Source organism: Mytilus californianus, unplaced genomic scaffold, assembly GCF_021869535.1.
Source record: "Mytilus californianus isolate M0D057914Y unplaced genomic scaffold, xbMytCali1.0.p SCAF_11, whole genome shotgun sequence".
Classification (NCBI taxonomy): domain Eukaryota; kingdom Metazoa; phylum Mollusca; class Bivalvia; order Mytilida; family Mytilidae; genus Mytilus; species Mytilus californianus.
Window position 1 is genome coordinate 18,877,989 of NW_026262593.1, and position 17,034 is coordinate 18,895,022.

At 32.6% G+C, this 17,034-nt stretch overlaps 1 protein-coding gene across 2 annotated transcripts in view; it reads right to left on the minus strand.

The window, feature by feature from the left end:
• LOC127720711 (uncharacterized) overlaps positions 1-17,034 on the minus strand; it is a 42,256-nt gene that overhangs the window by 12,837 nt on the left and 12,385 nt on the right. For both annotated transcript variants that reach the window (XM_052227471.1, XM_052227470.1), the window contains exons 3-10: positions 7,986-8,135; positions 6,660-6,809; positions 5,547-5,616; positions 4,941-5,041; positions 4,432-4,489; positions 3,241-3,347; positions 1,541-1,618; positions 710-1,225 (exon numbers count right to left, since the gene is read on the minus strand). In XM_052227471.1, coding sequence (XP_052083431.1) covers positions 710-1,225; positions 1,541-1,618; positions 3,241-3,347; positions 4,432-4,489; positions 4,941-5,041; positions 5,547-5,616; positions 6,660-6,809; positions 7,986-8,135 — 1,230 coding nt within the window. The remainder of the gene's footprint in view (positions 1-709; positions 1,226-1,540; positions 1,619-3,240; positions 3,348-4,431; positions 4,490-4,940; positions 5,042-5,546; positions 5,617-6,659; positions 6,810-7,985; positions 8,136-17,034) is intronic.

The following is a 17,034-nucleotide window of genomic DNA, read 5'->3' on the forward strand; positions in this document are numbered from 1 at the left end:
GAACTATGTAAGGCTAAACAAAGATGTTCATGTAGTCAAAATTCTCCTTTTAAAACCTATGTGAAAAAATAAGTCTTTCATTGTCTACATTGGTATTTGGTATGGCGAATAGCATAATAACATAACACAAATGTCTCTAGGCTTAAGGATTTATCCAAAGAGCGTCAAAAAACAAACACAAAATATTCCATACTCGTCAGAGATATAGGCTTAAAATTGTCCGCTGGACCCCCGCTGTGCTTGTCAAACCATCATTTAGGCTCCAGTCAAAACAGTTTGAAGACCAATCAAGTACGAAGTTGAAGAACATAAAATTTAAATAAGCAATATGGTGTGTACGCCATAATCAGAAGTGGTAAAGCGGTGTTTATGATAAGTATTAGCTATACAGTGTACAATGTTCAACGAGAGGTAAAACAACCTCTACTATTTATCAACCTGATGATATGAACTTATGCTGTCCTACATTCTCGTGTCAATTTCTGTTCTTCGGATTAATTTAACACAGAAACTTCACCAAGAGTTAAATGAGATATAATATTGTGGAATGCCTAGAAAAACACATACACGTACATAATTTGAAAGCAAAACATCATAACAAAAACCTTATATTATTGTTTGAAACTAAAAATATGTGAATTGATAGTCATCCCCCAAAACAGATTAAATATTTTATAATTTAACCATACTGCAAATAATTCTAGATTACCATCGACAGATCCTTGCTGAATATAGGAATGAATTCTTTTCTGTTGATACGCAAATCCAAAGTGTTCATCAGCATCTGTGTTCCCTGATGTGATGACACTATTTGATAAGACATTGTTATAATTTTCGTCCTTTTCATCCAAATCAGACATCGGAACCGTTGCCACATAATTTTTGTACTCTGATTCAGTTGGTATTTTTCGAAGAATACGTCTGTTGCTTTGTAAGGTTGTTTGATGTCCTTCTGAGTTAATCGAAAATACTTGCAGTTTTAAATTGTCAATTTGTTCCTCGATTGATCCATCCCATCCAACATGGTCCAGATCTTTGAAACCTGAAACTCCAGAAATCAGGTCCGAATTACTTCCTTCAGTAGAATATTCTGGCAGATACTTATTATTTAGGTAACTGTCAAGAGTCTGATTTCCTATGGTATGTACTTGATTTTTATGCAATAAAGGAAAGTGATTACAAAGAGCAACTGGTCTTCCATCCTGTTGTTTGTCTTGTTGTGTACCTGTAGTTGAATACAAGCTTTATTTTAAGACATATATTAAGAAATTTGCAAGATGAAATATTGAAGCAAGTAAGCTTAGTGAAAGTTAATTTCTGCATGTGAAATTATTCTTTTTAATATGATTATAAAGACAACCTTTATATCTACAATTTTGTTTATTTGGGCTCAGTTATAAATCGCAATTAGTGTTGAACAATATCAAGATTTCATTTTATCTGATAGCTCCTGTTCACATTTATTTAGTTGCATTCATATGCAAGAGTTAATAAAGATTCAGTCGAGATAAGGATGCACAAGTTTTATTTCCTGTAGTACCTTGATTTCCATGCAATAAAGGTAGTTGATCATGGAGAGGAATGCGTCTTCCATCCCGTTGTTTGTCTTGTCTTTTACCTGTAGTTAGATAAAAGCTATGTTTTATGAAAGACATGAACACTTGTAGACTTTGAAATGTTGAATCAAGTCTAGTTTAAATGGTCTGAGAGAGTGCATATTTCTGTATGTAACATCCTCCGGTTTTGGTGGGTTCAATCTTTAGTTTTCTACGTTGTGTTTTGTATACTGTTGTTTGTCGTTTGGTCTTTTTTTCGTTTTTTGAGATGCGTTGTCAGTTTATTTTTTAAATACGTGTTTGAATGTCCCTTTGGTATCTTTCGCCTCTCTTTTATGATTGTTTATTATATAATTAAAAGGGGCCAAAAATATTAAAGGGATATTAGTCGAAGACAAATGGACAATATCATTGGCAAAGAACGAACACGACGAACAGAAAAACTAGTTTAAAAAACACAACATGGAATAATAAAGACCGCGAAACACGAACCCACCGAAAAAAAACAAAACAAAGATGATATCAGCTACTCCGGAAAAGGTATGCAGATCCTGCCCTACATGTGACACCATCATTCGGGTTTGGGAGTATGGCTGATGCCCAAAAAAATAAGTTACCAAGTATAAAACACTATTTTCCCTTCATAAGAAGACACAAAATAGTTCTCTTTCCATTTATTTACAGTTTAAAGTGTTCCTGTATGGATTGTTTCAATTTTGACACATCTTAATAAAACTAAAACAAAATAACGTTGATATTATTTATTGTGTCATCTGTCACTACATTTATATTTATTAGACACCAGTTCAATCTGCATCTACATAAGGCTTATTCAGGACAGTGAATAAATTAAGTTGAATAACATATGGTGGATCAATAACATCTTAAATATACCTCTTGTAAATTAAGGGCATAAGGGGCCACATGCAGATGTGTTGATGCATCTATGTGTGATTCCTCCGTTGAAATCCCATCATCGAGGGCAATTCGCCTAATGATTATTTTTTTATACTTGCATGGCGTGGCAACCGTTGAGGAGTGTGGCTGTTCTCCTAAGTTCCTTTTGAAACAAAGGCCCCAACATTTTATATGTACGACTTTATAATTGTTTGCAACTAAGTGTACCTGATGAAACTGAATCCAGACTCACCATTTGTGTATACGTAAATATTATCATGCGTTTAAATTTTCGGCGCCATTACGAATTAGCCGACCTATACGATAGGTCTGTGTCTCAACTCACATGTTTTCTCGAGTTAAGATATTTGGATACCAGACTTATCTGTAATTTATCCGCTGTGTACTACTCCCGACTGTGGCATTTATATTTTGACTAAGTGTAGATTCGCTAATAGCGAGTGATGCATTCATTACAGGGGACCATTACCCTGTATTACGTTTGGGATTAATGCCATTGCAATAGTTTAAGTTTATTACATTTATTTTTGCATATTTTTAAACGAGTTATGAAATTTGGATATCTTTAAACTAATGTCGCCTTAGTCTACTTACGTGTATTCTGACATTCTGTTTTTATGCAAGATATGTTTGGTTCTGTCTATGAAATCTTTTCACTTTTTGGAAAACTTTCAAATATTCTATGACTTTCCGAATTTTGATAAAATTCAAGTACACATTTGAAACAAAAAAACAAATTGTAATTGTTTTCTGCATATATACTTACCATCTGTAAGACTGATGCTACCAGATAAGGTTATTCCATTTTTTCGCTTACATATAGTTATGATAAAAACTGACAACACTACCAGAGACACTCCAAGTACTGCGATTCTGAAAGTTACGAATTATGGTGTCTCTTTATATATACTAAAATTATATTCCTAAATATTTCAGCATCTAAATTGTTAATTGTACTACATCTTTCATGTAACAAACGATAAAACAGACTCGTCTTGGATACATACTTGTTGAATTGCTTGTTATTGGCTCTGAGCTGGCTTTCAGTAACTGCGGGTACTCTCATATCGGTACTTTGTGTCTAATGTTTTCATACTTGTTTTTTGTGTTTTTGTTGGGATCTAATGAGTCAAGCCTTTTCAATTGATTGTTATAGTTTGTTCTTATGTAGTGTTGTTACACCACTGTCTGAGGTTAGGGGAGAATTGAGTGCCAACACATATGTTTAACCCCACCAAATTCTGTATGTGCCTGTCCCAAGTTAGAAACCTGTAACTTAGTGATTGTCGTTTGTTGCTGTTTATCATATTTGTTTTTTGTTTGTTGTTTTATACGTAAATTAGGCCGTTAGTTTTCTTGTTTGAATTGTTTAACATTCAGCGATGTTTTGCTCATTGGTGAAGGTCGTAAACTAATCTATAGTTGATAAGTTTTTGTAATCTTGGTTCTGATGGATAATTGTCTCAATCATACTACAGATCTCCTTATTTTATACAGCAGTAGTAAGGCAATGTGAGAAGCTTACACATATAATCAAGGGTAATATAAGTATACTGGCATGACATTTGTAAAGTAATCCCGTAATAAATTTGTAGGACAAAACTTAAAACGGGTTTTTGTCGCTGTTAATGTTGTCGTTTTGGTGTTGTGTTTGACGTTGCCATAAAAGCGGGATATTTGGCATGCCACAAAACCAGGTTCAACCCACCATTTTTTTCTTAAAATGTCCTGTACCAAGTCAGGAAAATGGCCATTGTTATATTATAGTTCGTTTCTGTGTGTGTTACATTTTAATGTTGTGTTTTTGTTGTGTCGTTGTTCTCCTCTTATATTTGATGCGTTTCCCTCAGTTTTAGTTTGTAACCCGGATTTGTTTTTATCTCCATCGATTTATGAGTTTCGAACAGCGGTATACTACTGTTGCCTTTATTTAATAATCAAACGTCAAAATACTAACATAATAAACATCTTTGAATTGTCCTTCTGTGCGGCTTTACTACTTCTTAACTTGGAAACTGTAATGAAACATTTGGTAATACCGAAATAAGATTGAAAATATATTTAGTTTTACATTTGTTAAATAGACAAGTTTTTTTTCAAGTCGTCAAATTTCAAATGTAGTTATGCTCAGTTCTATATTGTTTAGAATATCATCAATATGAACATTATTAGTTGTAAAAAATTATCTATTCCATGAAACTCATTAACATATTAAATGATTGGTGGCGCGTCATGAGTTTTTCGAGTAAAATATTATTATAGGTGATTTTTAGTAAATGTCAACACGACGCATGCGAAGTTCGCACATCATGATCAACGTTCGAAAGCAGAAACAAACATTAAAGGTTTTACAGCAATAAAATCATTCTTTATAAAACAAGTAGAAAAATTTATAAACTCATGTAAATTCTAATTAATGACACAGAGGATTTCAAAGTCATCTGTTACATGTTTTCTATTACTTACCTTTAATTAAAGTGTCCGTCGATAGCTGTTGTTGTGGTTCCGAATTCATGTGGTGTTCAGTTTGTAATGATTGACTGTTTTTCTTAGGCATGAAGTCGACACTATAATGCAATTTAAACAAATAAGCAAGACGAATACGAAAAGTGAATATAGATTTGACTGTGACTATTTTGATTATTATTATTTTACAAAAAAATGTAATGTCATTTTTTCATTGGAAAATGACTGATCATGATAAAAAAAAGCTACGTATTCTCTCAATAAACATTTAAATACATAAATGCTTTTTAGAATGTAAATGATTTCCTTTGTAAGTTTGATAACAATAACAGGATATCAAACAGCGACGAAAAAAGACTGAAGACCCCCCCTCCCCCCGAAAAAAAAAGAAAATAGAACAATTTAACAAAGCCAAAGCATTGCGTACATCAGCCATACTAGGTCTAAATGTTGACCAATATGCACCGAAATTGTTTTCTTTTGCAAATGATATATGCATTAAATTAAAGCATTTAAGCCCAAATTTAAGATCAATATAAATCATTCTGAACATTTCTATAACACTGTAATTATATCATTCTCTTAATATTGTGTCATGCAAAATACCTAATTTTACGTCTGCATGGTCCGCATCCTGTCTCATTTTTAAAGGTGTCTTTTGGACATGGGCTACAAACTGAATATTAAACAAAACAGTTAAATTAATTAATTGATTGATCACAAACAGTTCGAAATATTTTTTTTGTCGTTTTTCTATATCGTATTGTAGAAAAATTGCCGAATTACTATTCAATGTTAAGACTTTATACGATAACTTTTGCCAGAATTAGAACTAACTTAGTTTTCGAACATTTCACATCGGCGAAGTCACTTAATATACATAAAACATTGTTGTCCATTCTGTGCTATTAACTACATAAATAAAGACCCACAAAATTAAACTTCGAGAAATCAAATATGAATAAAAAAGTGGTTTCACAGGAAGGTAAAATGAAACGTTAAAATCATAAATAGTTTATCATATGCATGTCATCGTCCTGAACATACAAGAACTAATCGTCACTGCATGCAACACTCAATTAATTTTATGCATGCCTCTTTGATGTCCAAATATAAAACAATTATTTCTAATGGCGTTAAAACTTTAAACAATGATGAACATATTGTACAAACATTAATGAGTGTGTCTTTATACTCTTTATATTTCCTGTGAAAAGTCAGCCTAAGTTGTATACACGTCTTTGACTGCGGGCTAGTTGTTAAATTTGACCTATAGTTACGAATTAGTAAAATGTTTTTGGGTTTTTGTACATTCAGTGGAAGTTTTTTATGCAGTACAAAGGGAAATATGTCAGTATTCGTCTAAATTGCGATTCTTGTTTATTTGTAGTACTTAAATGAATAAAACGTTGAATATCTTCTTTATGCATATCTTTATTTTATGGAAAAAAACTAAGAAAAAATTAACCAAAATTGTAACTTTAATATGAGAAGTAGCAATAAGTGCATTCATGATTTTGCTATAAGTTTCATTTCAAATAAAATTGTACAACACGAATATTGGCATAATGATTCATCAACGAATAAACCGGTTATATATGGCCTGTGGTATGGGATTCAACTTCAATTTTAACGTTTAAGTAGAACATGTTTCTGAAAAAAAACACTATCTGGTGCTAAGAGAATACTTAACAATATCATATTAAGATGCTCACATACCTCCTTTCTCATTCATTGTGTGTCCTACTGCACAAGGTTTGTTGCTGTCACATAGACAGGGATCCCCAAAGTAACATTTTGTTGTGTCACATTTGCACCCTTTCAAACTGTTACAAAAGACATCTTTTTCCGTGCGGCTGTGTATTAAATCTGATTTGTATATATTTTAAAGATCGTAAATTAATATTGTTTACATAGAAAATACATGTCATAATTTAACGAAAGATTAAAAATAAAATTTCATGAAACAATGCCATCAAAGATTTTCTCGTGTGATACATGCTGACAAGTGAAAAAAAGAATGATTACGCACGAGCTTTAATCTACAGACTATTGTTTTTTCTTTTGTTCGTACTTTAAACAATAACAAAAAAGGACAAACAAGAAAACACGCGATGTCGGGCTATGTATACCACTACTCGTATAGGATTACAGGAAGAAGTTATCTGACAGATCCAGATTATGCTCAAATATTACAACTAATCACGTATATGCTGCTGACTAAATATAAAGTCATCCTGCTCAGCGGTATTTCAGAAAAATGACAAAAAAACTTTACTCAACATATAGATAAAGTTAAAGAATCGGAATTATGTGACCAGAAAGTCCCCACAAATGCTCACAGTCACTGTGAATCTGCTGACCAAGTATGAAGTCTTTCTTGTTAGTATTAATTGAGAAAAGTGTTGCACAATTTTAAATTTCCTTAAAAACATAAAAAAACTCAAAGTTTCAGAAGACAGAAAGTATGTGTTCGACAGGTCCGACAAGTATTCACACATTACAACCGATCACTGCCAAACTGCTGAATAAGTAAAAAAGCATTACGTTTAGCAGTATCTGAGACAATTGTGACGGAAACATTTGTTGGATGAACCGACGAATGGCAGACGAAGGGATGTACGGACACACAGGCGGACGGACAGAAAAGGTGAATGCACTAAAGCTCAAATTTTTAGAGTGAGGTATAATAATTTGTTTTTGCAAAAAAAAAATAAATACACAAAACGACATCTACCGATGAAATGAACATCTATTTTTCTATAAATGAATATTTAGTTTTCTCGTTTAAATTGTTTTACACTATCATTTCGGAGCCTTTATAGCTTACTATGTGGTTGCTCATTGTTGAAGGCCGTACGATGACCTATAATAATAGTTGTGATCTTCTATACCATTTGTATCTGGTGGAGAGTTGTCTCATTGGCAATCATCCCACATCCTATATCTACACCAAACAAACCGAGAAATGTTAAGTTCATTCTTTCACATACAAATAAGCTTTGTATGAGATAAAAGTGTTTAACTAAAAGTTGAGAAACTTACCTCTTGCAAGACATTCGCTTCTTGGTTGAAAACATAAAGATTTACTAATGTTTTCAGTGGAGGAGATCAGATCGGGCTGTACCATATCTGACTTACAGGGTTTACATAGATCGTGCATGTAATTGTCGGTACAAGGTTGTATCTCATTACCTGTAATTTAAGAATTGATGTTCAAGTTTCTTATCTAAGTCGTTATTGAATCACTTTTAAATGTTTTCTTCCCACAATGCGATACGTATTCACCAATCAGTCATTGCAAATTCCCATTATGTTTAAGAAACAACAGACGTAAGGTATACTTCAATGATACAGCAAGCCACAAACAAACATATAAACATGTATTATAAGTAAATTTGTATTTGCAATAAGTAAGCCATGGGTGCTACTAGTAAAATATGAACTGCTTACCCTTTTAGTGAACCATCGGTATTTTGCAGGAAACGAATTACTCAATTTTTAGTTTTCTGGGTAGGGTTTTGTGGAATATTGGTTGTCTTTTCGTTTTCTTCATGGATTTTGTTGGACTTTTAAGTGGCACGCTGGTACCGTCTCTATATTTATTATCAATGAAAATATGCAACCACATGGATGATTGTTGCTTTGCTTTAACTTAAACAGTAAATCTTATTCTTGATTATAAGGAGATTGTTTCTTTTTAAAAAACTATGATAGGATTCTTTTGTGTTTTGTGAACATCTTAATAATTTCGCACTTTTTATTAAAAAAAAAACAGCTGGTGTAAAATCCCTTAGTCGTAATGACTGTTTATCTAGCAAACAGACGACTATTTATAGGTAAAATAACTAGAGATGATAAACCTGTCTAGTTTCCTAATATTTATTGCATAAAGTCGAGTAACAGGTTATTAACAAAGCGTCGTTTAGGAATGTAATATGTGCAAAGAGAACACATAGATGGTTAATGAGCTACATCTAAGGATATTTTTATGCAAAATGTTGAAGAAAGTTATATAGACAACACTAAAAAAACTAGTCGTAACGTGTCATTAATTCACTGAGGTACGTAAGAAAAGGACATTTTGCAAATATTGCTTAAAACAGCTTTTTCCTGTATAAAAAAACATTCAACAGTCAACTGCACATCAAGTATATAGTTTGTCTCGTGTAAAACAAAAACCGAACAAAAGCGATTGCATTTTTTTTTTCAAAGGTGGAAAAACTATTGCTTTTTCTGGCTTAACTTCGTGGTGTATTTATTAGAAAAATTACAGTATACATGTTTAAAAATTTAGAGCAGGTAAAATATATGTATATATAATAGAAACAACAATTTACAAATTTCCTGCGTTCGAAGTGTTTTTCTGAATTTACTTTCATCAGGAACCCTCGAAACCAAAAATTTAAAAGTCAATGATGTGTAAAAACCGAAACAGTTTAAGAGCTATATGACCAAAAAGGACCTAAAAATAACGGCTAATAGATATAAGAAGATGTGATATGAGTGCCAATGAGACAACCCTCCATCCAAGTCAAAATTTATAAAAGTAAACCATTAACACGGAGCCTTGGCTCACACCGAACAGCAAGCTATAAAGGGCCCCAAAATTACTAGTGTAAAACCATTCAAACGGGAAACTCAACGGTCTAAGTCCATCTGAGGTCAACTTTGCCTGACGGAGTTGAAACCTTAGCTTCTTTGTAATTTCTAAATTTCTAAGTAGACAATTTTAGAAAGGTTTGTTAGAAATCATGTCAGTACTGAATTACTGACTACAAAGCTGGTGATACCCTCGGGGACTGATAGTCCGCCAGCAGCAGTATCGACCCATTGTTTCGAACAAATGAAAACAACACGTAATAAATTGTATGTGTCAAAGGCGCTTTTCTGTATGACCTTCATCAGGAGGTGTCATACATTATATGACATCAGCTGCAATTCATATACATTTATGAAGCGTTTTATGGCGATAATTGAATGAGCTTTAAAAAAATAAAATACACCATACTAGTAAGTTTCGAACTGTTAATTCCCTTTGCATATACTTTTTTGTTATTACGAAATAGCATTTTTATTATGTTACAGATACAACCTCAATGTATTATCATATTTTATTAAAATCTAGATTGTTGCTTAATATCAAATTAATTTCTTTATAATAGTTGTGTAGCAGATTAACTTAATAACCAATTGGCCAATTTTGATTAGTATTTCAGGAATTTGTATTAATCCCTCAGGCAGATGTGAATTGAAAGAGTTCTGCACAAAGTAATAATTAAAAAAAATATGTTAAGAGGTAAATTATTTGATGTATCCATGCTATACAAAATATGATAAACTTCAATTTTAATTTCTTGCAACAGAACAAAACATGTAATTAAGATATCAAAGTATATGAAAATTAGATCAGCGTAGTTACTTTTCCTATTATAACATATTTTCAATTGATTTTTAATTCAGAATTACTATCTTTTGGCAATATGAATACAAGGAGTGGATTCAGATTTTTTTTCAGGAGAGTGTCACCAATACGAATTTTCATAGCTTTTTCATTTTTTTTATAATTTAGTCAGGAAGGTATTTAAAAATGAAACTGTTAACACATGGTTTATAAAAGTGAATAATATATCATTTTTGTTTGTTGGATGCGAGAAGAAGGGCTAACGAGCACACACATCAAGTTTTAAGTGTAAATCATAATGCACTTAGTGACAGCCCATGTATCCGCCTGTAGATGCAATCATAATAAATAAAACATAAAAGAGGATAACAGGAATCGCCAAAAATACCGCCTATTACAATAAAATTGAGAATGGAAATGGGGAATGTGTCAAAGAGACAACAACCCGACCACAGAACAGACAACAGCAGAAGGCCACCAACAGGTCTTCAATGCAGCGAGAAATTCCCGCACCCGGAGGCGTCCTTCAGCTGGCCCCTAAACAAATATATATACTAGTTCAGTGATAATGAACGCCATACTAAACTCCAAATTGTACACAAGAAACTAAAATTAAAAATAATACAAGACTAACAAAGGCTAGAGGCTCCTGACTTGGGACAGGCGCAAAAATGCGGCGGGGTTAAACATGTTTATGAGATCTCAACCCTCCCCCTATACCTCTAGCCAATGTAGAAAAGTAAACGCATAACAATACGCACATTAAAATTCAGTTCAAGAGAAGTCCGAGTCTGATGTCAGAAGATGTAACCAAAGAAAATAAACAAAATGACAATAATACATAAATAACAACAGACTACTAGCAGTTAACTGACATGCCAGCTCCAGACTTCAATTAAACTGATTGAAAGATTATGTCTTCATCATATGAATATCAGGCACAATCCTTCCCGTTAGGGGTTTAGTATCATACCATCATAACATATATGAGAAGAACATAACCCGTGTCATGCCAACAACTGGTTTTTAAATAAATGTGTTTAGTGCAGATGCAAAGACCCTATAAGTGAATCAATATCAACGCCAAAATATGCAATCTTTAATGACCTGACAACAGTATCGTAACTATATCCCTTCTTAATAAGTCTATTTAAAGGTTTTGTTAGTTTCAGAGGTGAATACTGACATTTTTGTGCTTTATAAAGAATATTTCCATAAAAAATTGGATGTGAAATACCTGAACGTATAAGAAGTCTGCATGTTGAGCTATATTTACGAATGATGTCCTTATACCGATGATAAAATTTAGTAAATGTTTTGACTAGTTTGTGATATCGAAAACCCTGGTGTAATAATTTTTCAGTAATACATACATTTCTCTCGTTAAAATCTAAAACATTGTTACATACACGAGCGAATCGTACAAGTTGAGATATATAAACACCGTAAGATGGTGACAAGGGAACGTCACCATCTAAAAATGGATAATTAACGATAGGAAATGAAAAATCATCTCTTTTATCATATATTTTAGTATTAAGCTTTCCGTTAATGATATAGATATCAAGATCGAGGAAAGGGCAGTGGTCATTGTTAGTATTAGCTTTATTTAAAGTAAGTTCAACAGGATAAATTTCTTTAGTATACATACTGAAGTCGTCATTATTGAGAGCCAAAATATCATCCAAATATCTAAAAGTATTATTAAATTTGTGTATCAGATGTTGTTTCGATGGGTCTTTACTGATTTTTGTCATAAATTGTAACTCATAGCAATACAAAAAAAGGTCCGCAATAAGTGGTGCACAGTTAGTCCCCATTGGAATTCCGATAACCTGACGATATACGGAATCTCCAAAGCGAACAAAAATGTTATCTAGTAAAAATTCAAGGGCATATATAGTATCAAAGCATGTCCAATTGACATAGTTTTTTTGTTTATTGCTACTAAAAAATGACCTAAAAGAGTTTGAACATATATATTCACATTCTGACTTTTTAAATGCCCATTTAATTAGGTGTGTGAATTTTTTCTTAATGAGAATGTGAGGCAATGTGGTATATAGGGTAGAAAAATCAAAACTTTGAACAGATTCAAAATCACCAATATATGCATGCAATTTATCAAGTACTTCCAACGAGTTCTTGACACTCCAAAAGTAATTAATTCCACTATTTTCGAAGGCCTTATTTGAACAATTTATTATCAGGTTTTTGATTGTACCAAGTGTACTGGTAAGAAGAATAGACAATTTAGTAGTGGAACAATGGCTTGAAGACGAAATGAATCTATATTTGTAAGGTGTTTTGTGTAGCTTCGGAAGCCAATACATAGTTGGGACTTTCATTGTATTTGGTTCTGCTTGTAAAGCGGTAGCTAAAAGTTTATGTTTGTTACAGATGTCGTTTTCTGAAAATGGAGTCAGTTGGAATGTTGGTGAATTGGTGATTTCTTTTTTCAGAACCTCAATGTAAAATTTACGTCAAACAATAATAATATTATTAGCAGCTTTATCGGCCGGGACAAAAACAAATTCCTTGGCTAGTTCTTTTAGTTTATGTTTGATACGAGAAATAGGTTTATTGTGGTTATTGTTAAGAGTAAAATGTTCTTTAAAATGTTGAATACGTATATCAACTATGTTCATTACTGATTTAAAAAAAGAGTCCAAAGATTTTTTGTCAGCTTTTTCCCGTTTTATCCATTTCAAACAGTAAGTATGGAGTGAGTCGTGGATGATATTACGACACTCATTCCAATTAATAATTGACGGGGGACGATATTTAGGTCCTTTACTGAGGAATGATTTTAACTCTCGGTCTTGAACGATGTTAAGATCTCCTGTTATAACATGGGAAATGGGTCCATAAATGTATTCGGAATTACTGCAATTACATGAAGTAGGTGTATTTTCACTGATATTAACATCTTTACACAATTGGCTATAATTAAACACAAATTTCCGGGTAGATTTCTTGTAAATATAACAAATAAGAGGGAGCTCAGTATTATCAAAATATCCCGGAATTTGTTCTTTAACAGAATGGTCGTTAAAAATACCGGCAATATTTACAAAATCAAAACCTTTATTGACATACTTTATTTTAATAAACTGTTTTTTATGATCTTCAGGGCGATCAATTTTGGGAAACAGTTTAGAATAACAATATGCCATTATAATTTGAACGATTTCATACTTAGGACTGCTATATGAAATTGTGTTGCAATCCTCTAAAATTTTATTTAACTTATTAACCGGTAATGAACAGAGCTTTGTTAACAGATAATGTCTGCCGTTGTTTTTTGAAATAGAAATTAGGTCCGAAATATTGGTATGATTGGTCCGAAATTTTCTTTGATTGCGATTTTTTCTACGACCATGAGAACGGTTTTTACGAACAGTTTTAGAAACTATATCCAAAATGTTAACAGAATCGGTTCTTGATATATTACCAATTCCCATGATATTATCATTAAGACCGAGAGGGTAGACAGTCTGTAATTTTTTAATCCAATTTAATTCAATTATTTTCCGCGATCGTACAAACTTTGAATGAGATTCACCAGGCTGCTTATTTACTACTTCTAAAGGTTGAACTGCTAAATATTTAATAGGATGATTGTGCTTCTTAAGGTGTTGATAAATGATACTTTTGAATTTATTGGGTCTTTTAAAACGATACAGATGTTCTTGAGTGCGTTTAGATAAATATCGTCCAGTTTCACCTACGTACTGAATACCGCATCCCGGTTTGTTTCATGTGAGTAAATAAATTATACTGTTTGTTTTTCAAGTTATATCAGTTTCAAAATTTAAAGAAAATGTGCGACCATTAAACGTGGACCTTACCGTATTGTTGGTGGAAAGACGGGGACATGTAAGTCATTTTTTGGCATGACACTTATCGATAGAAGGGTAACCACGATTTTTATTGTTAAAAATGTTAGCGATGGTAGTATTTTTAGATAAGCGATTTTGAAGATTGAGACGTGTAGATACCCTTTGAACGAGTTTAGTATTTAATATTTTTCCATTTCTAAGCTTCATATTTGTTTTTTGTTTGTGAATTATATTAGAAAGGAGCAAAGACTGGCGTCCAGAATATGAACCAGCATACAATGAATTAAATTATGTAAAAATGATAAATCTGTTCGGCTAAAGATGTCAAACGCTATCCGTATTAATTACCCGAAAAAGAAAGGGTATATTAGGGTAGCGACTGACGTCTGACTAAATAGTAGAATGGGGCTGAATATTGAAATACTACTTTTTGATAAATATTCCTAAAGTAATGAACTAGAGAAGTTCTCGCTCGGACACACACTCCATAATCTAGTATATTATAAGAGCATAAACCTGAAGCACGGGGAGGCACTCTACTGTCTCCACACGGCACTAAAGACAAACTCTGTAAAAAATAAAATTGAGAATGGAAATGGGGAATGTGTCAAAGAGACAACAACCCGACCACAGAACAGACAACAGCAGAAGGCCACCAACAGGTCTTCAATGCAGCGAGAAATTCCCGCACCCGGAGGCGTCCTTCAGCTGGCCCCTAAACAAATATATATACTAGTTCAGTGATAATGAACGCCATACTAAACTCCAAATTGTACACAAGAAACTAAAATTAAAAATAATACAAGACTAACAAAGGCTAGAGGCTCCTGACTTGGGACAGGCGCAAAAATGCGGCGGGGTTAAACATGTTTATGAGATCTCAACCCTCCCCCTATACCTCTAGCCAATGTAGAAAAGTAAACGCATAACAATACGCACATTAAAATTCAGTTCAAGAGAAGTCCGAGTCTGATGTCAGAAGATGTAACCAAAGAAAATAAACAAAATGACAATAATACATAAATAACAACAGACTACTAGCAGTTAACTGACATGCCAGCTCCAGACTTCAATTAAACTGATTGAAAGATTATGTCTTCATCATATGAATATCAGGCACAATCCTTCCCGTTAGGGGTTTAGTATCATACCATCATAACATATATGAGAAGAACATAACCCGTGTCATGCCAACAACTGGTTTTTAAATAAATGTGTTTAGTGCAGATGCAAAGACCCTATAAGTGAATCAATATCAACGCCAAAATATGCAATCTTTAATGACCTGACAACAGTATCGTAACTATATCCCTTCTTAATAAGTCTATTTAAAGGTTTTGTTAGTTTCAGAGGTGAATACTGACATTTTTGTGCTTTATAAAGAATATTTCCATAAAAAATTGGATGTGAAATACCTGAACGTATAAGAAGTCTGCATGTTGAGCTATATTTACGAATGATGTCCTTATACCGATGATAAAATTTAGTAAATGTTTTGACTAGTTTGTGATATCGAAAACCCTGGTGTAATAATTTTTCAGTAATACATACATTTCTCTCGTTAAAATCTAAAACATTGTTACATACACGAGCGAATCGTACAAGTTGAGATATATAAACACCGTAAGATGGTGACAAGGGAACGTCACCATCTAAAAATGGATAATTAACGATAGGAAATGAAAAATCATCTCTTTTATCATATATTTTAGTATTAAGCTTTCCGTTAATGATATAGATATCAAGATCGAGGAAAGGGCAGTGGTCATTGTTAGTATTAGCTTTATTTAAAGTAAGTTCAACAGGATAAATTTCTTTAGTATACATACTGAAGTCGTCATTATTGAGAGCCAAAATATCATCCAAATATCTAAAAGTATTATTAAATTTGTGTATCAGATGTTGTTTCGATGGGTCTTTACTGATTTTTGTCATAAATTGTAACTCATAGCAATACAAAAAAAGGTCCGCAATAAGTGGTGCACAGTTAGTCCCCATTGGAATTCCGATAACCTGACGATATACGGAATCTCCAAAGCGAACAAAAATGTTATCTAGTAAAAATTCAAGGGCATATATAGTATCAAAGCATGTCCAATTGACATAGTTTTTTTGTTTATTGCTACTAAAAAATGACCTAAAAGAGTTTGAACATATATATTCACATTCTGACTTTTTAAATGCCCATTTAATTAGGTGTGTGAATTTTTTCTTAATGAGAATGTGAGGCAATGTGGTATATAGGGTAGAAAAATCAAAACTTTGAACAGATTCAAAATCACCAATATATGCATGCAATTTATCAAGTACTTCCAACGAGTTCTTGACACTCCAAAAGTAATTAATTCCACTATTTTCGAAGGCCTTATTTGAACAATTTATTATCAGGTTTTTGATTGTACCAAGTGTACTGGTAAGAAGAATAGACAATTTAGTAGTGGAACAATGGCTTGAAGACGAAATGAATCTATATTTGTAAGGTGTTTTGTGTAGCTTCGGAAGCCAATACATAGTTGGGACTTTCATTGTATTTGGTTCTGCTTGTAAAGCGGTAGCTAAAAGTTTATGTTTGTTACAGATGTCGTTTTCTGAAAATGGAGTCAGTTGGAATGTTGGTGAATTGGTGATTTCTTTTTTCAGAACCTCAATGTAAAATTTACGTCAAACAATAATAATATTATTAGCAGCTTTATCGGCCGGGACAAAAACAAATTCCTTGGCTAGTTCTTTTAGTTTATGTTTGATACGAGAAATAGGTTTATTGTGGTTATTGTTAAGAGTAAAATGTTCTTTAAAATGTTGAATACGTATATCAACTATGTTCATTACTGATTTAAAAAAAGAGTCC